Genomic DNA, 23285 nt, shown 5'->3' on the forward strand with positions numbered 1-23285 from the left:
CAGGGTTGAGTTCTGGTCGAAAAAATATATTTGCAGCTCCCTCCAGGTCACTCGGGCCGCTTGACATGATCCAGCTGGCATGCTCAAAGGAGTGACGAGCCTCCTGTTACCCTTCCGAAGTACCAGCTCCCAAATGTTGACAAGAAATAAGGTACGTATAGTGTAATATAAGAACATAATGACAAATAAGCACTCCATTTTCCAGATGCAAAACGGTTCAAGCAGGGAGTGACAGGAGGGTCTTGGGGAGGTCATGCTCTGGCACAGGGGTCCGAGTCAGTGCAAGGTTGCAAGGTTTTGAGGCAGTGCCAAGTGGGGCCTAACATGTGAACTGTGACAGAGCACTTACGACTAGCCTTTACTAAAGTCTGTTTAGGTCCTTTACGGAAGCAGGGACTCAGACTTGACTTGATTCAGATGCCGGCTCATTATATGGGCACAGGGATTTCACAAGCAGCCTAGCTTCTTTCCGGAATGTGGGTGCAGCAAAACAAATTTTCAAATGTGAGCACAACTAATACCATTCAATTGCCGATAATTTCGCAGATGCAGTCAGATCCCATGACCACTAGGACAATGTACATGTTCCGCAAGCTTTCCCTCTACTGGCGATACTAGTCAGCCGATCTTCATTGTGCCGCTGCCCCCACAATTCTGACCATCAGAAACTCTGATCTTCAAGCAAGATGTGTTCGATATACTTACACTACTAGTACGTCCATGATGTCATTGCCGCTGCGCGTCACTTGTATACACGGAACATGATTTTTGTTTCTCAATAAGACTCGCATCACATCATGTATCACCTGCAATGTCTCCCAAACGTAAGCCATCCTCTGCTACTAGTACCCCTGCATCGGTACTTCAAAGACTCCAAAATTCTTCTGGTGGATTCTATGCTGCTACACCAAGACTTATCCGTCATGTTGAATATTTCATAGGTGGACAAGACGGAAACATTCTTGTCAGCAAGGGAGGCGGACTCCAACCCACAGAGTTTATCATCCGCGGTGTGTTTGAGATCAGTCGCAATGACTTTAATTTCACCCCAGATGGAAATTTTAATCCCTCAAACGTGTTTCATGGTCGCTTTGCAGACGTGAAATTGAGCTGTCAGCTCACTGCTGCCCGTAACGATTCATTCCGATTCTCATCAGAAGACTTCCCGGATATCCTTGACAATCTCGCTCATTTCGAAGGATTAATCCCGAGGCCAGAAGAGTATGATAAACTCAGTGTCATTCATAACTCACTCGGCCAGAGATCGATCAAACTGACGCACGGTCTTTTTGAAGTAAGTGTTCATCATATACTTGTCTGTGCACATTATTAATTACTGAATATCACCGTGGCGAACCAGGCCAATAACGATCAGCAAGACACTGCTGGCGAAGTTTACGGTGATGAAAACTACTGGCATGGTAAGCCATGAATGATTCTTATGTCCGTCATTAGTACACTAATTGTTGATACTCGACTGCAGATGGCCTCAACCCCGAATTCGACATTGCCACCTGGCCAGTGGCCGACCGATGCAAAGGCCATTTGGAAAGCCTGGTATCAACCCATAGCATCTGCCCCTTGCCAGCATATGATTCAGATCATAACCTCATCCTACCGTCTCAGTATGAGTCGAAACTGAAGGGTGCACTAGTTGAAGTGCACATGGCGTTTTGTCACCATCGAGTCAAAAGCAGGAAACATGACATTTTCAGCACTGTTTTACGAGAACTCACCATCCTGTTGCCACCTGCCGCAATGCCAAGCAGCCCCTTCAAATGTCATCGTCTCAATGCCGGTCCTTTGAAGGCATTTTAAATGGTATGTATTAACTCTTACTAGTATTATTGTGTTCGCAAGCTGATCACCTTCTACAGTAATGTTGAGCACCACACCCAATGCATTGTTGTAGTACTACTTGCGTGTATTTCAAATTGTACATCTAACATATATAACAGTTCATACTCTCTGCAATCATGGTCGGGTCAATGCAAATTCTAATTCTTGTAGACTAGCAGTATTCTATACATACAGCAGCGTATGACTTCAATCGCTCACAGTCAGACACCCGCCACTGATATACCTCCTCCCCATCTTAGAGCCAGAAAGCACGAACACGTACAGCATTAGCCAGCCCATTGCAGCTCTTGCGACGAGTACGGGTGAGGGAGTGTCATGCATGGATGTTGTGTCATAAGATTAATGGTTAGTACAGTTGTGGAAGGGAGGCTCGCGAGGATGTAAGATTATGTCCTTTGCTGCGACCCAACAAGTTCGTCAACTTCCTCCTCGTCCTCCGTGGTGTCTTCATCAATAGCACCATCCTTGATGGTGGTAATCTGTGGGAGTTCCAAGACCAGTGAACGTTGCCGTATCGCCCTCTTCCAGGAAAGTGGGACGGGTGGTACCTCCACGAACACTGCGGAGCCGCCGTGGATTAGATGTTGTGGCATGAGATTTTGGAGGAGAAGCGCCGCGCAGACGGGTCGAGCCACAGTCTATCGATCTTCCCATTGGCAAACCCTCGTCGCCCACAAGTGTGAGGAGAATCTGCGAGGGGCGCTTCTCCAACAATGACGGGGTCACGCGAGGCCATGAGAGTTTTGCGGGCATCTACTGCAACAGATTTGACGGTGAGGACATCATCCTTGAGGGCATTTGCAAGGATGCGCTGCTCATGGAGAGAGAGATTGTGTATGCCTTTGCTCTTTGCAAGTGTTGCACGTCTCTCACCAGGCATGAGTATGTTCTCCGGGTAGTTTCCAAGGATACAGCCACGATAGGCTAGAACGGTAGGTAGCGTTTTCCAGGGGAAGTTCCCCCCTCGCCCTTCGAGTGTCCCTGTAATGTATTTAGCTATTCTACCCTATGATAAAGTATCGCACTTACCTAGAAGTGCCGTGAACCCTCCGATGATGCAAGGTATGCCATCAAGGAGCCTCCATCCATCAGGACCACAGACCCGTCGCTTCTCCAACCATTCATCCAACACCTCCTGCACTGGCACCCTGTACCACGATGCGATGCATTCGAGAACATAGTCAAGTTGAGTGAAATCCATCGATGCAACTAATGTATGTTGAGAGGGAGGAGTGTAGAAGAAAAACATCGATAACACATTAAGACTCGGAGGTGCCACTGGTTGATGGGACGAAGCGTCACACTACCCTGAGGGGGCTACCTAACAAGGTAGTGTGACCTTTCATCACAATCATGCTGCAGGCGCCTCGTCCGAGAGCCTGAGTCATAACCACTTGCGGTAACATTCATTACTAGACCGGACAAAAACCTAGTGACTCACCTTGTCTCACAGGTCAGTTTTCACTCTCTTCCTGCCCATCTAACAGTTTCTTCCAGGTAAACTCATGTTTGTCCCTCAGCACAAACAGTCCAAATGCGAATTCAAGAAGTTGTCAAAGAACATGGGCGACAAACTTGACAAGTACTAGAAGGGCTGGTATGATTCCTTTCGTTCGTCCCACAACATTTTACGCTGACCTGAATTTCTTGAAGCGCCTGATTTTGGATGAAACACTCCAACTGACCTCATCCGTCAATGAGCCGTCCAATGCGAATGTTCCCCTCCCGAGAGGCTTCCCCCCAGCAACCTCATCTTCATCCTATACCTTCTCTGGTGAAGGCTCCATCCCCACCCATTCTGTAATAGTGTTAGTACATTTGAATTACGTACCAATTTATTTGCATTCCATGCCCCACACGACACTAGTTACTCATGGCTATTGTCAGTCCATTTTCAGCTTTAAGATTTCGGTGGCAGTTCCATCATTGATGGCGGCCAAAAATATTTATCAACATGGTCACGGTCACCATGTAAGACTCCCCCAAGTCATGGCACCAAAGCTGAATCGTTCACCCTAGCCTCACCGAATACACCCTCAGTGACAGACTGAGAGGGAACATGAGAGTTAATCTCATTCCCAATCATTTTGTTTTACTTCTGACTGTACTACTACTTCTTGAGATTTTGATGAGCGGTTATTTCAAATGCCATGAGAAGTGTGGTCGGTCATTTTCAGCGTCAGGAGGCCTGACCCGTCACCGCAAAAGTTGTTCTCACTGGCAGCAACAGCTGACACAACAGTCACTACATTTCAAACGAGCCTCCGAAATTGTGCAAGGAGCACCTGCAGCTAAGAAGATCAAGCTTGGTACCGCTCAAGTGAGTAGTATTACTATACACCTGCTTCACAGCCTGATCTTTATTTGATTAGACCACTGGTGAGGATGCCACGACGTCACAGTTGGATGCGCCTACTCAGGCATCTTCGCCTGGGGTCACATCTGCTGCCAGTGGCAGTAGCAGTTACACATTCCCAGACCTATCCTCCAGCAGCGCCTCTCAACCTCCTCAACCTCCATCAGTGCTTCAACCATCAACGGAGCTTCAAGTGCATGGCCTTTTTGAGGAGCAGGCTGAACCATCCATGGCAACTCCTGTTCCTGAAGACACTTGCCTGAATCGCCCTACTCGCTCTCGCCAGTTGCCTATGCGATTTCGTGATGAGCTTCCTGTGCCACCACTCCCAATACCTCAGCCTCCTCCACCCTTCCCCGAGTCATCCTCCATGTATTCGACTCTTTCTGGACATCCCTCAACCAATTTGGCATTGGACGAGAATATCGCCATCGACCAATGCATGATCCCGACGCATTCGTCTCTGTAGATCAGCTATCCAATTTTTATCCCGACTCGAGTGTTAATACTGAACCTAAGATGACATCTTCGTCAAAGGCTCCTCCCTGGCCATGGCGGAACATGAGTGTCTGGCGCCTCATGACTTGGATGCTGAGCAGAAGCAATCAGTCATCTGAAGCTCAAGTAACTCGACTAGTCAGAGAAGTCATATCGGCTGAAGATTTCAAAATCGAGGACTTAGAGGGCTTCAATGCCCATACCGAAGTGAGGTGTTTGGATTCCTTGGAAGCTGAACTTGGCGACAGTGAGATCTTTCGAAGGGATGGGTGGAAAGAGGTGGCTGCAGAGATTCTTGTACCAACACGGGAGAAGAACTCAAACAGCAACGGGCAGATTTTCACAGTCCCTGGATTCCATTACCGGCCGCTCACAGCAGTGATCCATGCTGCTTTCACAGACGTAACGTTAAAATGGTTTCATTTCACTCCTTTCAAGCGCTTTTGGAGGTCTCCTGCGACTAGTCAAGAGCAGCGCCTTCACGATGAGCTCTATACGTCAGATGCATGGATTCAGGCTCATGACGACCTGCAGAAGCAAAGGAGAGATGACGGCTGTAAGCTCAAGAAAGTCATTGCAGGACTCATGTTCTTGTCGGATTCCACGCACTTGGCACAGTTTGGGAATGCGGCGGCATGGCCGATTTACTTGTACTTTGGAAATCAGTCTAAATATGCTCGTGCCTGTCCTTCTTCCGGTGCGTGTCACACTGTTGGATTTATTCCTACTGTAGGTGTATCTATACTTCAAATACTAGTATTGTTATGCTGATGGTCATCGGCCTGTCCTCGGCAGCTTCCAGAGTCTATCAAACAATTCATTGCGACAATTACTTCGGTTAAAAGGAAGAGCTACCACGACATTCTTGCCCACTGCAAGCGCGAGATGTTTCACGCTATCTGGTGTATCTTAATAGATGACGACTTTCTTGACGCCTACAGAAACGGCATCGTCATCAAGTGTCACGATGGGGTATACCACCGAGTATTCCCTAGAATATTTACCTACTCTGCAGATTACCCTGAAAAGTGCGTAGAGTGAACGCTTCTCACACCGTTTCTGCTAATGAGACCTTGAAGAGTTCTTATTGCAGCAATTCGTGACAAGGGCGTGTGTCCTTGTCCTCGATGTCTGCTTCCAAAATCGTGTTTTGGTCGGATTGGACTTTGGTCTGATATGTCGGGAAGAGTTGCAAGAGTACATAGTTATATCAAAGATATCATTATTGCTGCACGCAACACCATCTACAAGTTAGGCACCCCGATCAAGGGTGCCGCTGTCAAACATCTTCTAAAAGAGTCATCACTTGTGCCTACCCTTGTAAGCATATCTCGGTGTTCATTTAACTTGGCCTTTATTGTACGTCACCCACAGAATGCCTTTGCTGACCGTTTAGGTCCTTTTGGCTTTGATTGCTTTCCAATGCTCGTTGTTGACCTTCTACACGAATTTGAGCTGGGTGTCTTCAAGGCTGTCTTCAAACATCTCATCAGGCTACTCTACGCTATAAACTCTGAATGGATAGTTGTCCTGAATGAACGGTAAGACATCTGACTGCAGAGGAGTTCTATCTAATGCGGATACCTTTTACCATAGCTTTCGCTCGATCCCTTCCTTTGGCAAGGGCGCTATTCGGCGCTTTCCAACAAATGTATCTGATGTCCGACAAAATGCTGCAAGGCACTTTGAAGATGTCTTACAGGTTAGTCTGACAGTCCTCATGGTTTCTGACACTAATTTGCTTCTTTTTTTTGGAACAGTGCGCAATCCCTGCCTTCGAAGGATTGTTCCCTAGAGAGCACGATGATATTATTTGGCTTCTTCTCTTTCAACTGGCAGAATGGCATGCCCTCGCCAAACTTCGGCTTCACACCGATGATTCACTCGACAAACTCGATCAAGCGCTGAATGCCTTAGGAAAGCAACTTCGGCGATTTCAGCAGTTTACATGTTCAGCCTTTGAAACTATGGAGCTTCCAAGTGAAGTTGCTGCACATCAGAGGAGGCAAGACACTAATCCGCAGTCTACCAATCAAGAAGCAAAGGTTTCCGGCACCTGAATCAAAACCTTCAATCTTCTAACCTATAAATTGCATGCGCTCAGTGATTACACAGCTTCAATTAGGTTGTATGGTACGACAGATTCATATACTACCCAAATTGTACGTGTTTGATATCTAGCTACATTGTCCGTACTGATATTCTGCATTTTTTACAGGGCGAGCTAGCTCACCGCTTCATCAAAATGTTGTATCGAAGTACAAACAAGCAAGACGCTTCGAAGCAGCTGGCTAGGCAGGAACGAAGGCGCACTCGCATCCGACGGCAACAGTCGTCAATAACCCTCCTTCAGGACATACACGCCAGCGATCTACCACCTGAAGCCCATCATTTTTTATCAGGCAATAAACACAATAACCTGAATTTGGCCTCTTACCTTGGGGAACATAGGGACGATCCAGCTGTCAAAGTAAGACGCATCAGCTGACTTACTGTTTGACTGCTAACAGTGCCCAAAGGACTTCGTTCCGAGATTGAAGGATCACTTTCTCTCGCGGCTCCTAGGCTTGGACTATGACGGCGATGAGCGAGAATTCAGTAACGCCCAACGAGGTAACATACTGTTCATCAACAACCTCAGCAGAGTCTCCCAGGCCAAGCGCCTCCAAATTAACTACACGACATACAATATTCACCGGGACCAAGACACTTTGAAACCAGGGTGCGGTCGCACTGTAATGATGTTGTCGAGGGAACAAGGCACCAACCCTCATCCATTCTGGTATGCGCAGGTTTTGGGCGCCTTTTGCATACAGATACTCCACATTAGCCCGGAGGCTCGTAATCGCTCTCCGCAATCAATGGAGTTCTTGTGGGTTCGGTGGCTTGGTGTAGTTCCACATTACCGGTGGGGCTTCAAGGAAGGTCGACTCCCGAAAGTCGGATTCGTACCAGACTCACCCACTGCATTCGGTTTCCTCGACCCTTCTCTTGTCCTCAGAGCTTGCCATCTGATACCAGCCTTTGCTGATGGTCACACGGATGAACTCCTGCGACATGGCCCCACAGTTGCACGACCGTTTGGAGAAGTAACCGATTGGACTGCATTTTATGTTAACATGTGAGTCCATTGACTCAGAGTCTCAGACGCTGTTTAAGACCTTCATAATTGACTATTCAAACACAGTTTTGCGGATCGTGATATGTTTGCTCGCTTTGCACGCATTGGCATCGGTCATCAAATTCAGTATGTCTTGCCAAATGCGACTGATGATGATGATTCCATCGGGCGCCTGAGCAATGATGACGAACCTTTGGATGAGGGTGATCTGGAACCTACGACAAGCAACACCGTTGAGTCCCATGTTAATGACCACCGGAATCGAGCTCAAGGGGAAATAACCGATGACGAAGAAGACAGTGGATCCGATGCATGGGATGATGAAGATGAGGATACATCCACGAGTGACTCGGATGATGAAGACGATGATACATCCATGAGTGACCCGGATAATGAAGACGAGGATACATTCATGAGTGACTCGGATGACGAAGGGCCGGATTTCAAATTTTAGGATGAGATAAACTTTGTATTTTATGTGCTTGCATTGAGCAACAACTATGGAGTGACCTTTTCGTTGTTACAGAACACTCCAGCTTGAAGCTGAAGCTTCGAAGTCCAAACTCAGGATCGCGGCGGCGCACTGCGTGTGACTGACGGTCACAATGCGTACATAGTCCTGGTACTCAAACTTACATCTATCTGCTCGCAGCCCCTGATACCATCATGCTACTTATGCACGATTTCAAGCTTGAAAACTTATAGTCACATCGGACATCGTTCAATTCGGCATTCCAGTCCTGCAGGTATGCATCTGACGAGTCTGCTCTCATAGTACATGCTATTTTCAACTTGAAGTTCACCGCTGCCAGTTGACTCATATATTGGCGTATGATACCTCTGGCTAAAAGCAGATGAGCTATAACATTCATAGTTTATGATCTCAATGTCTCCAAAGTCGCTGTCAAACTACGGTCACACTAGATTGCTATATAAAATCCTACTTTATCGTACAATTTTGATGGAAAACTGCAGAAGTCGGAACACTAGTTTGGAACTAAATATGGGATTCTATTGATTTATCGGAAGAAAGCTAAAATAAAGAAGAGACTATGAATCAGTAATGTGATGGACGATTTGGACAGTGGAGCGTAAAAATATGAATACTAGCTAGAGAGCTTATATAGGCTGATATGAGTTCACCAAAGAGCAAAGCATAAGACAAAATAGATCACAGATTAGGCACCTGGTGTGCGTCTTACAAGCCACCACATAGACATATATTGGGAAATCTGGTTCACTCAACCTTATAAGGTAAATATGGTCATATCATGTTGGTTTGTTTTCAGTGATGTCTGCCCCATCCGCTTCCCAGTCACTTGATTCTGGTTGCTCTCAGCCAGACGCACTTCCCACAACACCTCCGGCTACAACATCCTTTCAATCACCACCTCTGGGTTTATCTGCACCCCCTGCTTCCACTGAGCACTACGGCCTCCATGACCCATCTGTTTCTTTCTCCCCCAATGTCAGTCTGCAGTCATCCAACGGATACAACCTCCAAGACGTCTCATTCACAACAAAGGCCTCATTTGATGCACTGAATTGGGAAAATCCACCGCCTCTTCTCCGCCCCTTACTCAACGGATCTCCAAGCACGCCCAATGGATCTATAGGCTCTTCCACCTGGAGGACGCCACCTGTACTGCGCTCATTCCTGTCTTCATCAAACTCTTTCCCCCTGCATTACAGTTGTCCCCAATCACATCACATTTGTTTACCCAATCGGCAGCATCGCACTCGTTACCTTCTTTGCCACCTATAGCAACCCCGCAATTCACGTTCCCGTCGCTCCCTTCCCCATCACTCCCTTCCCACTCTCTTCCACGTCACTCCCTGGTTCTCCCTTCCCACTCCCTTCCATGTCACTCCCTGGTTCTCCCTGCCCCAATTCTCCTTGCCCCGGTTCTCCCTGCCCCAATTCTCCCTTCTTCAGTTCTCCCTGCCCCAGTTCTCCCTTCCGCACCTCCTGCGCCTCCTGCAGTGGAGACTCCACAAAACGGAGACATGCAGCATAGCGCACCAGAGAAAACACTCAAGGTAAAACGAAAGCGCGTGTCAAAGGCCGTCGACACGGTCATGGAGGTTGTCGAGTCTGCTGATCCAAATACTCTGCGAAAGACTGGTCGTATTCGGCAGGAGTCCACCCGTATGGCGCAGGTGAACCAAATTGGCCAAATTAACAAGCGATCGAGAACTCGGAGATAGGACCATTAAAAGTGAGTCCACGCTTGCTCAATGCATTGAATCGTCTACTGACACATTTCTCGCACCATTTTCAGTACCTTCTGTTTGATATCATAATGATATCATAATTGTGACTTATTGTGTTCTCGTCCCTCGTTTTTGATATACATGTCGTCGTATAATAGTGGTAGTTGTCGTTATATCAATCCTCGTTGCCATGGACCTTTGGTACCGTGTTCATTTCCTAGTACTTACAAATATTGTTTGTTCTCGCGCTCCGCTGCTACCCTCAGTTGACTTCGTACGTTGCTGAGGTTAGTACCTTCATAGTATTCAGTATCTACCTAGCTAACAACACATGTAGCTATCTGCTACAGGTATACCAATATAACTAGTTGACTTCGTACGTCGCTGAGCTATCTGCTACAGTAGTACATATGTTAAATTGTCGTTCTTGATATACATGTCGTCGTATAATAGTGGTAGTACATATGTTAAATTTTTCTTGCCCTTGTTCATTAATGACATACGAAATTCAACACCATACTCACGAATTGCAAACTGACTTAAGTGTACATTCCCTCTCACTACACAGATAGTGTTGTTGGCAGAATGCTGCCATTCTGCCGGTGGCAATTGCCAAGCGGCAATTGCCGGCAGTAGGTCGAAGGTGGTTGGCAGAAGTCGGCAGAAATATTATGACCTAGTATTTGTTCCGACTAACAAACAGTAAAAATTTGACATATGTTAGAATGTATCTTGGTGGTTGTTACCATGGCCTCAAAGTCCAAGGGCGGCAAGGGCCGTCCCATCCGAAAACTTGTGTCTGACCACTTTGTTATTGGGGAGAAAGTCAAAAACAACTCAAACCACTACTTCTTCACATGCAACTACTGCTCGGCATCCATTGAGGGCCGTGACGATAACCATCTCAAACATTTAATCGACCAGAAAACATGTCCCAATGCCCCTGATCGTACTCGCGCAGAAGTTCGTGGCTACCTTGCTACAAAAAAAGGCAATCAAGACCTTCTATCCCCACCTATCACCTCCACAACTTCGGAGTCAAATAGCCATTCTCAGGGTCAGACTAGCGTGGAATCACGAAAACGGAGCAATCTTCTTGGATATGTAGACCTCCCTGTCACACCTGAGCAAACCAATCGAGCACATTTCAAGCTGCTTCAGTCAGTAATTACTTTGTATTGTGATGTAATTACTCATTCATGGGCACAGGTTCATTGTTCACTCCAACATACCATTCTCAATTACTGAAAACTGGTTCTTCTGGCACTTCCTTGATGAAATACGTCCCTCCTATCAGGCACCATCACGTTATGTACTCTCGCACTCGATCATGGACAGTGAGATAGCTCGTGTCCAAATGGAAGATATTGCTCGTCTTAAAGGTCGTAAATGTCTCACCTATCTGCTTGATGGTTGGGAGGATAAGATTCGACGGAGCTTGTATGGCTCCATGGCTGCAGAAGTCAACCAGCATCCTGTTGTGCTCAGTCTCGAAGACATGACAGGACACCGAGGTTCTGCAGACAAGTTACTCGAAGTCTCTGTGAAAGCCTTAGAACGAATGGAGATTGGTGATGGACATAACATAATTGCTGTGACGACAGACAATCCAACTGTGATGCAATCCTTCCGACGGAAATTTCAAGCAAAGTTCTACTGGGTCATTGTCAGTTTGATGCTCTTGTCTTATCATACTATGTATGAGCTCATTTGATTGCTAGACGTTACCCTGTTTTCTTCATGGCCTTAACACCATCATAGGTGAAATATGTGCCCACCCGTTTATGAAGCAAAATGTCACAAAGGCCACACATGTCGTTACATTTTTCAATGGATCACACTACTGGGGTGGTCAGCTGAAAGAGCAAGCAAAGATTGATAATGTCAAGCGCGGATTGAAGAAGAACTGTGAATCTCGTTGGTATGCACTTATTCTTCAGTCAATGAGTGTTCGAGATCATAGGTATTTACTAGTGATATTTGTTTTGAATGACGAGCTGATAAAGCTGGGAAACCTGTTCGTCGAAAACACGCACATATGCATACCCGTCCTGAACACGGACTCGACATTGCTCTCGCTGACAAGCTACAAAGATCATTTGCATGGATCCCTCCCCTCGCAACAGACTCTGATGACCAGGATTATCTCGCGGGTCCGGAATCAATTACAGATGAGGAGTTGGTGGATGAATTTGAAAGATTCGAGCGCGAGACGCGGGAGGCTGGCCAAGCACGAGAAAATAATGAGGCAAGCGGTAGTTTGTTTGCAGGTGATGTGCCGGATGTTCTGGATGGCGGCCTCGTTGACTGGAGTGAGCTAGAAAGGGTTAACAAAGGTATCACACCAACTGGCTTCGTTGAAGAGATTGAGGTACTCAATCGAAGCTCAAACGATGTATCAGGGTGGAATGTTGATGCACTTTTGACGTCAGAAGGCATAGCCTCAATGTAGTAGTTGAAACTATTTTTGCCGTAGTATAAACATAGTTAAAAAGAGCTAAAAACGCTCACAATACATTTTGCCGACTTCTGCCATTCTGCCAACTGCCGAGAGGCCAATTTACTTCTGCCCACGACACTATACACAGATCAAAGGAAACGAGCTTCATTGGCTTACCTTTGAAAGGTAAGCCAATGAAGCTCGTTTCCTTTGATCGACTTGAAAATGACTTGGTGAAATTTCGACCGCAAGATCCTGACCCGATGTAGGAACCACCAGAACCACGATCTAGATGCATAGATCTGCTGGCTACAGGAACAAATCAAAGGAACCCCAAAAATTGGTATTTCGTCCTAGATTGGTCAAATATCGCCAAAACGAGGTGTCTGAAGCGTTAAGCGTCACCGTTGGCACTGAAGCCCTAAGAGACGAACTTACAAAACCTGACTGTTTCTCACAAGTGAGTATTATGCTTAATATTAACAGTATAGCCTGCAAGAGAGATAAGTCGCGCAAGAATAACCAGATACAACTCAAGGTAAATTCAAGAACGCCTGCCTCACAAATAAGTAATTACATCGGTTCTTATACTAGTATCGTCCAAAGCTTATGATTAAACAAAACGAGTCATAAGATAGGATAAACGGAATAAGGAGGAAGGTCTCAGATTGATAAACTGTTAGTCTTGCCTTCGACTGCTCACAATCGCCGATACGACTAAGTCCGAAGGCAGACGTCACACTCGAACTCCGACTAAAATGCAAATACAAATGAATGGGTTGGTTGCATAAAAGACTGGATTGGACTTGTTAAAGCTGTATCTTTGGCTCTCTGTACAGCTTGAGTGCGAGAGAGGAACAAATTACAGATACAGAGCTAGGATAACACATGAGTATAGATGATGCCTAGTCAGGAAGTACATACGATAATGCCATAGCCAATGATGCCCAGACGGGAGCTAAACGTGCGTGTCCGACGGGGTATATGACGCCGGCAGCGATGGGGACTGCGATCAAATTATACATAAATGCCCACATCTACAAAATATATTAATGGTGACAAATGATGCAAAGAGAGGGATGAAATGTACAAAGTTAATTTTGACGCGGTTAAACACTTTTCTTGACAGGTCACTCAGTATGAGCAAAGTTTTGAGGTTAGAGTATAAGAGAATGAATGAAGCACTAGATAATGCAATGTCGCCTGTCATCGAACTTGGTTGGTATGTGCTCTATTAGCGGTTGGATGAATATTAGAGCTTACTTCCGCAACCGATAGCTATTCCTATGTCACTGACAGCCAGTGCCTAACGTCACATTCAAGACAAAATAACAAATGAAGACGTGCATGGAGAACTCACAGGTGCATCATTGATACCATCCCCAACCATTGCGACGACACAGCGCTCGTTTGACGTTGACCTGCCTAACATACGTCGCCATCTTGAAGAAGGGCGTTTGGCACCATTGCGCTGCAGCCATTCGATGTGTTTCGCCTGTGAGATAAATCAGATCATACAACACGGAAAAAAATGAGGATAACGACAAACCTTTTGCTGAGGTAAAACTCCAGCAATGACGTTCATTTCAGGAATGCCCACAGATTTTGCAACTGCTTTTGCCGTCGTCTCGTTATCCCCTGATAGCATCCATGTCCCAATGCCCTGCTCCTGCAAATGACGTATAACACCAGTAGCTTCCCTCCTGATGGGATCCGACACGGCGAATATAGCTGCAACGACGAATTCATTGTCAAAGTCTGCGACCGTGACAGCGAGGAGGACGATACTCTTCGCCTCAGATTTCCATTTATCGAGCACTTGGAGAACGTCTGGAGAGAGCGGGACATCGTGGTCTTGCATCAGGGCTTCATTTCCTACTATCGCCTTGCATTGCATTTCTTTGAAATCCGCTTTGACGCCTTTACCAGCAATTTCATCGAACGCGTTGCCAACAACAGACACGGCACCATGCTCCCCCGCATACTGCCTAATTGCATTTGCGAGCGGGTGGGATGATGCAGACTCTAACTCCGCAGCGATTCCGAGAAGCGTCTTCTCAGGCACCGACGAAAGCAGGATCTCGGCATCAGACACTCGGGGCTCGCCACCTTCGGTGAGTGTTCCGGTCTTATCGAACACAACGACATCAAGTTGCGCCATGTCTTGGAAAGCCTCACCACCTCCGCGGGCCAAGATTCCATATTTAGCTGCAAGGCCGGATCCTACAAGAAGAGCGGTAGGTGCTGCCAGGCCAATGCCACAAGGGCACGCCACGACGAATACTGCGATTGCAAACTCGAGAGACCAGATGACTACAGAGCTGATGTCAGTACAAAGCTAAGTGAATCGCCTTGAAAAAACTCACTCCATCCGCCTTGACTTGTATCTAAGTAACTCCTAGGGATAGCACCGCTAACACCCAAGGTAAGCCATATCAACCAAGTGACGATCGCCAGTAAAGTGATGATTGGGACAAAAACGCCTGTAATATGGCCTGCGATGCACTCAATGGGTGCCCTACGAGTTTGACCCTCACGGACAATCTGCACAATCTGGTCCAGCCTGTAGAACTCGGTCAGGTAAATAATATCTTTAGAATCGAAGTTGGGAGACTAACAATGTGACACCGTCGACAGCGTCAACTCGAACATCTACAGCCCTGGACTTATTGATTGTTCCAAGAAGAACCTTATCCCCGATGTTCTTCTTAATAAGTTGAGCCTCGCCCGTTAAAAAGCTTTCGTCAAAGGATGTTTCCGGACCAGAGACGATTGTACCGTCTGATGGTGGTGTCGCACCGTTTTGCACACGCACTACATCGCCAACCTCCAAGAGATCTACAAGTACCTTCTCAAATTTGAACCCAGGAGACGCAACAAGGCTACCGTTATCGTGCGCTACGTCGCACTTTTCGGGATCATTGGGAGGAACGACCGTGGGGGCAGTAGAAGCAGAAGCAGAGCAAGGAGACAAGACAAGAGCTCCGGCAGGGCGAAATGACCCGAGTGCAGTAATGGCGTCTGCAGTCCTCGCTTTACTGTATGCCTCGAGGTAGCGGCCTAATGATTACGGTAGATAAGGAAGCAAGATAGACAACACGCGAGTTCCACTCACCAGCAAGTAAGAACATAGTCAGGAACACGACATAGTCGAAATATGTCGTTTCTTGCCGTGTACCATCACCTGAAGGTGGCTGTGTCGCTGCAAGACCTAGAACTACAATCGATGACAAATAGGCCACAGTTACGCCAGTAGAAACCTGTTCATGATGTCATCATCACATAAAAATGCGGGCTACATGATACATACCAGAAGGTTCATACTGCCAAATCTAGTGAAGCGCTTAATTATGGGGGTCGCGCTCCCTTTCCTCCACAAAGCTTTGATTTCCTTGATACTCCGATGGTGAAATGTGCCAGCGCCATAGAAGTATACTGGGGTTGCGAGGAAGAAGAGTGCCCACTCGATTGCAGATGCATTTCCATTCCACATGGGCTGCATTAGATATAGCTTCGTGAGATTGTCAGCGGAAACAAGACTCATGTAAACGACACCAATGATGAACGTAGGTATCGTAATGATGAAGGTGAAAAACAGGCGCTGCAGCAAGACTCTTTGCTCACGTCGTTGCATGCGATGCGTGCATTCTTCGAGAGTAGGTGCACGATGGATTGATACACTGTATAACGTCGGTTCCACGGACACAATAGTGGAGGTGATGGAGCGGATGGTGAAGTCTGGAGGCGATGGCATATACGAGACTTCTATCACGGAATCCAAATGATTTGCTAGTGGTTTAATAATGGTGATGTCGGGCTGGAGCTTTTTTAAGGCGGTCATGATTTTGATTGGACAGTGTCTGGCTTGCGGATATCAGTAACCCCGCATGCGACCACAATAAGATTAACGCACTGGCAGTACATTCCGTCGATACGAAGGGATAATATCCTAGGACCTGTTTTTGTAGAATTATTTGTTGACGTCAATGGGATGAGGGGCTCGATCTTGATGACATCGACTTCGAAGCCACAGTCGTCGATCGCTTTGGTCACGGAGCCAACTAGATCCTTTCGAGCAACAATAACTGTGGCAGAGTTGCTAAGAAGGCTAACAACTACTTCGGAGATGCCAGGGAGACGTGAAACTATTTCGGTGATGGTGCCCGAACATGAGGAGCACGTCATACCACCCACGGACAGGGTGACGAGATGCGCTACGTCGTCAACGCCTACCTTGTGCAACGAGCTTAGGCTCCGTTCTAGGGCCTCTGGCGTGGAGCAATTCATCGGAGAAGCGGTATTATCCTGCAGGGCTGTGTAAGGCGGCTACTTGAGTTCAAAGGGGAAAGTGAACAAAGGATAGTTATGAGAGACGTTTTGTTCCAAGAGTGATGATAGTAAGAGACTTTTAAAAGAGCGTTTGGACGTGTTCTGAGTGGGAATCAGCGTATGAGATTCCGTCTAATACGAATGTACAGGGTATACTTTATAGTCGCGAGACTCTGAGAGTCCTCGGGCACACATTGACCGAACGGTTAAGGGAAACATAGACGGAAAGTGAGTGGCGTTGAGCCGGACAGGTTAAGGTGGCGAGAACAGGAGCGAAAGTACGAAAATTGAAGAAATGACGGTATGAAACGGTTTGGTTTTGACAGGATAACGGTACTTGCGTAATTTTTCGGAACGGCGAAGTAGCAATGGGGCAAGAGTACGCGAAGAAGGGTCCAAAAGTCTATCGTAGTGTAGGTTGAGGTACATCAGTGATCACTCGGCGACTGATCCCTGGAGTCCTGGACAGAGGACTTGCGACATGGGAGGAAGGCGAAGCGTTGGGATGTAGGGACTGTAGACGTTGTGATGAGTGAAACAATGATCATCGATCATCGATCATAGTTCGAGAAGGAAAGAATATTGCATCCGCGTGACTCGGATGCGAAGCGTGATGCTTCCTCGGCATCAGTTTGAGAATTGCCTCGCGTGGTTACGTCAGCGGACGTGGCATTACATTTGGAGTTCCTGAGATCTGGGAGCCTGAGCTCAAACATCCTGAGTCCGGCCTCAGCGCTTGAAAAACCGAATAGGATCGGGCCAACGGACAGGACTGCTTGGTGCTTCAAAAGGATGATGCGGCCATTAGTCTAGTAGCAATGGCCTCGTGGGGAATGTAGGGACACCGAGAACACTCACTTCTCTCTTCCGCCTAAGATTCAAAAATGGTCGACCATGCCTGGTCTGATAAGTAAGTTTATTTTCGGTCTCTTTTTGAAATATGCCTTGTTTTGATTTTCAGAAGAAACTCGATTGGGAATTTCCAAATTAAAAATTTCCTAAGGTTTGAATCTGGATCAACACCTTCGCCTGGCTCGAGGTCGCTGACCTGATCTTTGAGATTGGGCTAGACCGAGCATTAGCTTTGGATGGGACGCAATCAGGTAGAGCCACCTGGGAGAGCAGGATATCTATGTACGAATTCGATCGACTCTTCGAGTAGCTTCCAAACAAAAGTATGCAGTACATGTACAACAAGGATGCTCGATTAACAAGAAACATGAAGTGTGAACTGAGAGGAATTAAAAGGAAGTGGTGGAAGGGAGACTGGTAGATATGAAGGAAAACCCGTGGGTACGAGTGAGGAAGTGCGAGACTCTGGACGTCGTGGCAGAAAAACGAAGGAAGCGAACAGCGCAAGGACTCCATCCTGGCCTGCAGGCTGAGACTGTATGGTACCGGAACATTCCGGCAGGGGTCGTGTGCTGCTCTCCTCACGCCTACAGGGTACGTTTGCTCAATTTTTTTCACAGTGGACACTGTCGTATCAAGAATTTAAATTAGTTGACAGGACTACCGTGACGGAGTCTAACTATTTGATTTCGATAGGTTATTGATCTATCATGTTCAGAGACAGGCAATCCCGAATTTCAGCTTTCTTAAATTCTCCAGAACGTCAATCTCCTCGCTCCAGCTCAAATGTTACAAGATCTTCCTCTCGTTCTTCCATTGCTTCCAGCGATGAACGCGCGCTTTTCCATGATACTAATCGCTCCCCTGTGATCCTCGGCATCTGTGCAATGGATATCAAAGCCAGATCAAAGGCTATGAGAGAAATACTCACACGACTCGTAGAGAGAGCCCACGGCGCTATTCAAGTCAAAGTTTTCGGTGATAAGGTTATCCTTGACGAGGGTATGTTCTCTCTCCTTAATACCGCCACTGCCTACTCACGCTCCTGTCAGATGTCGAAAATTGGCCCCGCTGTGATGTACTTATTTCTTTCTTTTCCACCGATTTCCCCCTAGACAAGGCCATATCTTATGTCAAACTGCGTCACCCCTTCTGCATCAACGACCTTGTACCGCAAGCCTTACTATGGGATCGTCGTCTGGTCGGAGCTATTCTCGACCATTTACAGGTCCCGACACCTAAGCGACTAGAAGTTTCTCGCGATGGTGGTCCTCAAGTTGATGCAGAACTCAAAGATGCAATGTCCAAGAAGCTTGGCGTCACATTGGGTGGCTTTAGAGTGACCCCTGAGGTTTCACTTCGCCAAGATGAAAATGCCATCGTCATTGACGGTCAAGTCCTGGAGAAACCCTTCGTAGAAAAACCTGTTAGTGGTGAAGACCACAATGTTTATATTTATTTTCGTGGGGGTGGGGGGCGCCGCCTCTTTAGGAAGGTATACATCGATTTAATGGGCCCTTTACGCATCCATCGACTTATCTCTTCCGCTACTAGGTCGGTAATAAGTCAAGTGACCTTGATCCTTCATTGAATCATCCGCGGACGGACGGATCATATATCTACGAGGAGTTCATCGACGTCGATAACTCTGAGGACATCAAGGTCTACACGGTCGGCAAGGATTACTTTCACGCTGAAACTCGAAAGTCTCCTGTGGTTGATGGCGTTGTTCGTCGAAACACAGAAGGCAAGGAGATTCGGTTTGTCACTCAGTAATTTGTAATCCCATCACTCATGGATGAATTAGGTTTATTACCCATCTGAGTGAGAAAGAGAAGACGTACGCGGCGAAAATATGTCAAGCATTTGGTCAGAACGTTTGCGGCTTCGACATGCTTCGATGTGAGGGAGGCAAGAAAACTCAGATCATCGATGTCAACGGATGGAGCTTTGTCAAGGGAAATGAGGGTTATTACGGTAAGCGACGATGAGATATCATATCTAGTCGGCTTCATGTCTGATTATCGCTACTTAGATAAGGCTGCCGAGATCTTGGCTAACCTGTGCATTCACGTGTCATCCTCGCCAGAACGTCCGGTACCCTCAGCAGATACTACAACCAGAGGGCAGCCACCAACATGGATCCTCAAGGCGAACGTAACAGTCTTCCGACATGCTGACCGCACGCCCAAACAGAAGTTGAAATTTAATTTTCCTATCGGTGACGTATGGACACAGCCTTTCGTTCGGCTACTCAATGGAGAGAAAGAGGAGATCATCCTTCGTGAGACATCTCAACTGAACCTCATCGCCCAAGCAGTCGAGGAGGCAAAAGCTCTGGGCGCGGGTGGCGATGACCTGGCGAAACTCACGCAGCTCAATACTGCGCTCTTCAATAAGATCAATCTTCCTGGGACTAAAGCGCAGCTAAAGCCAGTGTATTCGAAGAGACAGGCTGGACAGGCAAGGAGATTAACAAAGCTGACACTGGTCTTCAAGTGGGGCGGTGAAGTGTGTTGACTCTTGTATCATTCATGTTGATGCGAATTTCTTGGGCACAGTTCACGCATTCAGCAAGATACCAATCCCGCGACCTGGGAGAGAATATGAAAAAGGATCTGACCATTATGAGTAAGTACATCAAGATGAGGAGAATGGTATAACTGACCTTCGTGTTTAGATAAAGAGGCTCTTCAAAATGTCAAGGTTCGTTTGAGATTTGCCTATAGAGACAGTGGCATTCTAAATTTACAATCCAGATCTATACCTCATCCGAGCGCCGCGTGATTGCATCCGCCGAGATTTTTGCTGCAGCACTCGTCGACAACGCCTCTTCGAGTTTTTCCGCTTCTTCGTCGACTCCTAGCAGCTCCCTTTCCTCTCGCTCCTCCCAAGATGGCAGATTAAGCTCACAAGGGGCAGCACCTCCGGAACTGATCATTCGTAAAGACCTTCTCGACGACTCCAATGCAGCCAAAGACTTGATGGACGACGTGAAGAAACGCCTAAAGATATTGCTGAGACCCGGTGAACCTGAGAAGCGTCCTGAGCTCACATGGCCAAAGAGCATGAAAAAGGAACCGGTCGAAGTTGTCAAGGTCCGTCAGCGCATTGCATGTACATAGGTTAGTCAAATGCTCATGCTACATCATCACAGGAGGTTATCGAACTTTTGAGCTCCTTCCGGGCAATCATGCACAAGAATTTTGAGACTATGGATGTAGACACGATTCAGGAACGATGGTATGAAAATTCATCGACCTTTGGAAAGTGTCAGGTTTACGAATATCTGTAGGTGTTGCGATGATGAACCTTGGTTGTTCAGAGAACGCTGGGACAAACTGTTTGAGGATTTCTGCGATGTCGAACAAAAGAAGTTTGACCCCTCTCGTGTAGGCACCTTGTCATGTACGCTCACCTGGTGACTGATCCATGTTGATCTTGCAGGTCTCTGAGCTTTACGACACCATCAAGTATTGCGCACTGCACCACCGAACATTCCTGTTCTCCATCTTCGACCAAAACGCTGGCCATGGCCAGGATCCGAGCCAGACTCAAGACCGCAAGTTGCATGAACTCTACGGGCGTGCTAAAGCCCTGTTTGATCTAGTGGCGCCTCAGGAATACGGCATTGAGGCTGATGAAAAGTGTGACTTGATGAACCATGACTCGTTTGTATGAAGTTGAACTTTGTACAGGGAGCAGATTGGCGTTCTGACTTCATTACCACTACTTCGGAAAGTCGTAGAAGACCTGGAGGCTGCGCGAAACAATGGCGCCAGTTCCTTGACCCTTTATTTCACCAAAGAAAGCCATATTCATACGCTTGTCAATCTCGTGCTGCATTCCGGCCTACCAATTGCGAATAGGCGGATACCCGAGTTAGACTATTGTGTAAGTTCGGTTCATATCTGGGCATGGAAGTATACTGATAAAGGATTTTTTGTAGTCCCATATCACGTAGGTCAATTCTTTGTATCCATTTGTCGACTAACTTCCCTGACCGCCGTTTGCCGACTTACTTCCCCCTAGATTTGAACTCTACGAACGCAATTTTGGACGCGGGAATTCTGATAAGGAATATTCGATTAGACTCTCCCTTAGTGAAGGTGCTCACTCGTCGAACGTCCTGGACTCCACCTTGGATGCACGTCATTCTTTAAATGTACAGCCTCGAAGGTGGCAAATTTCAGTGATCATTAAATTCGCCCCATGGAGCTAATGACTCTTCGTAGAAAATTGACGCAACACCTGCCATATAGTCTCGTGATCGAGAAACTTTCTAAGCATTTCGGTAAAATGACCGAGGTACGTTTCAATTAGTGTACTGGAACGCATCTCACATGCAAGTGACACTAGCAGGACGATGACACGGGAACCGATACTCCATTTGAGGCAAATAAATTCCGGGGACATTTCCCTAGTATCAACGATACTAATAGCAGCAGCGACGATAGATGAATACCCCGTTGTCACTTCGAGTTATAGACTCCGGGGTGGCGTCTGAATCATGATAAATACAACTATCGCGAGTAATTGCGCCTTAATGCGACTATATTATTAGATCCCCGTAGTAACTTTGCGTATGGTAGGTGTGTGGATGACTAGTATACCATACTTCGAATAGTAGCTCGTGATGTACCATGAATGCTCATTTTGAATCTTCTGTATGAACGGAAAGGGTTCCGAGTACTTGGTCAACTTCGTTTGGTTTCAAAGGGGTGAACCGTAACGAGTGGTTCTTTTTTGAACCTGAAGTGTCATAGAGAGCACTGGGAGATTGAGAGAGCTCTGCGGATTGCTTTGCTAACGTCGCGAAAGACGTTCGATTGTCGCGATAGCTGTCTACAACGTGAATACTATTCTCTAGTGTGGCGAGGCTTGTCGTCACTTACAGCCTACAGAGCTATCAGCGGGAACATTCATTTTCAGGACGTTTGTAACTCACTTGAAAGCTTCTTTGTTTAAGACATCTTCCTCGTGAAGCTTGTCTAGAGTGGGCTCCTTGAACGTGCTCTTCATAAAATGCAGAATATGATGTATCTGATGTTCTTTGGGTCTGGACACAAGCATTAGCTCCTAGTCGACCTATAGCAGAAGGTGACGAACCTCCATGGTCGGAACCGAGGTGCAAGACTGTAAGCTCCAGTCCGGGGGTCGACGAGGGGATGGAAAATGTCCGTCAAGAACCGTACTGTCGGTGGTCGTTCAGGATAGTCGTTGGGAAACGTTACGGTGAACTTCAGCACAGAATCCTGGTAGTATCCTGACAATAATATGAAACCGGACGGCGCACCAGTAAGTATGAAGAATGCTGACCTTTGTGCACAAAGAGAACGGCATCCCAGACTAGGGTGCTCTCCACAGAAGGAGTAATGTACATGCCAGTTGGACAGTGATTGATGTTTCTCAGCGATGCATACTGGAAGTTGAGAGTGGCGCGAGTCGCTGGACTTATGATGGATCCTTCGGGGTGTACTAAGTCTGCGGTTTGGACAATCTTTGTTGAAACACTCCTGCCTTTGGCAAGACCAAGGTCGATTGTGGGGGAAGAAACGAGACTAGCACTCGGCATGTTCATGTGTCGACGGCTCAAGAAAGGCAATCTGCTTTCA

The 23285-nt window shown here is 46.9% G+C and overlaps 7 protein-coding genes across 7 annotated transcripts; 3 read left to right on the forward strand and 4 right to left on the reverse strand.

Moving 5' to 3' along the window:
* Window positions 1-811: 811 nt before the first annotated feature.
* F5891DRAFT_1181513 (uncharacterized protein) lies at window positions 812-1818 on the forward strand (the record flags this gene model as incomplete). Its single annotated transcript, XM_041366044.1, has 3 exons — window positions 812-1294; window positions 1361-1421; window positions 1484-1818. 3 exons carry the CDS (start codon window positions 812-814, stop codon window positions 1816-1818), a joined length of 879 nt encoding a protein of 292 aa, XP_041232792.1.
* Window positions 1819-2437: 619 nt separating this feature from the next.
* Window positions 2438-2788, reverse strand: F5891DRAFT_940744 (uncharacterized protein; the record flags this gene model as incomplete). Its single annotated transcript, XM_041374293.1, has 1 exon — window positions 2438-2788. A coding segment is annotated over one exon (351 nt), but the record flags the coding sequence as incomplete, so codon positions are not given.
* A 6338-nt stretch (window positions 2789-9126) lies between these two features.
* On the forward strand, window positions 9127-10043 carry F5891DRAFT_1230571 (uncharacterized protein; the record flags this gene model as incomplete). Its single annotated transcript, XM_041369569.1, has 2 exons — window positions 9127-9477; window positions 9528-10043. The coding sequence occupies 2 exons, from the start codon at window positions 9127-9129 to the stop codon at window positions 10041-10043; spliced, it is 867 nt and encodes a 288-aa protein (XP_041232794.1).
* Window positions 10044-13008: 2965 nt separating this feature from the next.
* On the reverse strand, window positions 13009-17231 carry F5891DRAFT_1000583 (HAD-like domain-containing protein). Its single transcript, XM_041360117.1, has 12 exons — window positions 16975-17231; window positions 16403-16920; window positions 15800-16349; window positions 15605-15749; window positions 15108-15549; window positions 14856-15052; window positions 14039-14802; window positions 13850-13984; window positions 13753-13795; window positions 13580-13692; window positions 13414-13526; window positions 13009-13365 (listed from the first exon to the last, which is right to left on the reverse strand). Exons 2-12 carry the CDS (start codon window positions 16774-16776, stop codon window positions 13299-13301), a joined length of 2943 nt encoding a protein of 980 aa, XP_041232795.1. The 5' UTR covers window positions 16777-16920; window positions 16975-17231; the 3' UTR covers window positions 13009-13298.
* Window positions 17232-17676: 445 nt separating this feature from the next.
* F5891DRAFT_1000588 (uncharacterized protein) lies at window positions 17677-18165 on the reverse strand. Its single transcript, XM_041360118.1, has 2 exons — window positions 17932-18165; window positions 17677-17884 (listed from the first exon to the last, which is right to left on the reverse strand). The coding sequence occupies exons 1-2, from the start codon at window positions 18037-18039 to the stop codon at window positions 17735-17737; spliced, it is 258 nt and encodes an 85-aa protein (XP_041232796.1). The 5' UTR covers window positions 18040-18165; the 3' UTR covers window positions 17677-17734.
* Window positions 18166-18557: 392 nt separating this feature from the next.
* On the forward strand, window positions 18558-22131 carry F5891DRAFT_941114 (histidine phosphatase superfamily-domain-containing protein; the record flags this gene model as incomplete). The annotated part of the gene is made up of 16 exons (XM_041374319.1): window positions 18558-18672; window positions 18723-19165; window positions 19225-19430; window positions 19478-19647; window positions 19706-20181; window positions 20232-20301; window positions 20351-20376; window positions 20430-20768; window positions 20828-20913; window positions 20966-21062; window positions 21118-21317; window positions 21369-21564; window positions 21620-21630; window positions 21703-21849; window positions 21906-21978; window positions 22033-22131. The coding sequence occupies 16 exons, from the start codon at window positions 18558-18560 to the stop codon at window positions 22129-22131; spliced, it is 2754 nt and encodes a 917-aa protein (XP_041232797.1).
* A 190-nt stretch (window positions 22132-22321) lies between these two features.
* Window positions 22322-23245, reverse strand: F5891DRAFT_1181521 (UBC-like protein; the record flags this gene model as incomplete). Its single annotated transcript, XM_041366045.1, has 4 exons — window positions 22322-22550; window positions 22619-22729; window positions 22780-22936; window positions 22990-23245. 4 exons carry the CDS (start codon window positions 23243-23245, stop codon window positions 22322-22324), a joined length of 753 nt encoding a protein of 250 aa, XP_041232798.1.
* Window positions 23246-23285: the final 40 nt, after the last annotated feature.

The sequence above is a fragment of the Suillus fuscotomentosus genome (assembly GCF_016647785.1).
Source record: "Suillus fuscotomentosus strain FC203 chromosome Unknown F5891scaffold_3, whole genome shotgun sequence".
Lineage (NCBI taxonomy): Eukaryota > Fungi > Basidiomycota > Agaricomycetes > Boletales > Suillaceae > Suillus > Suillus fuscotomentosus.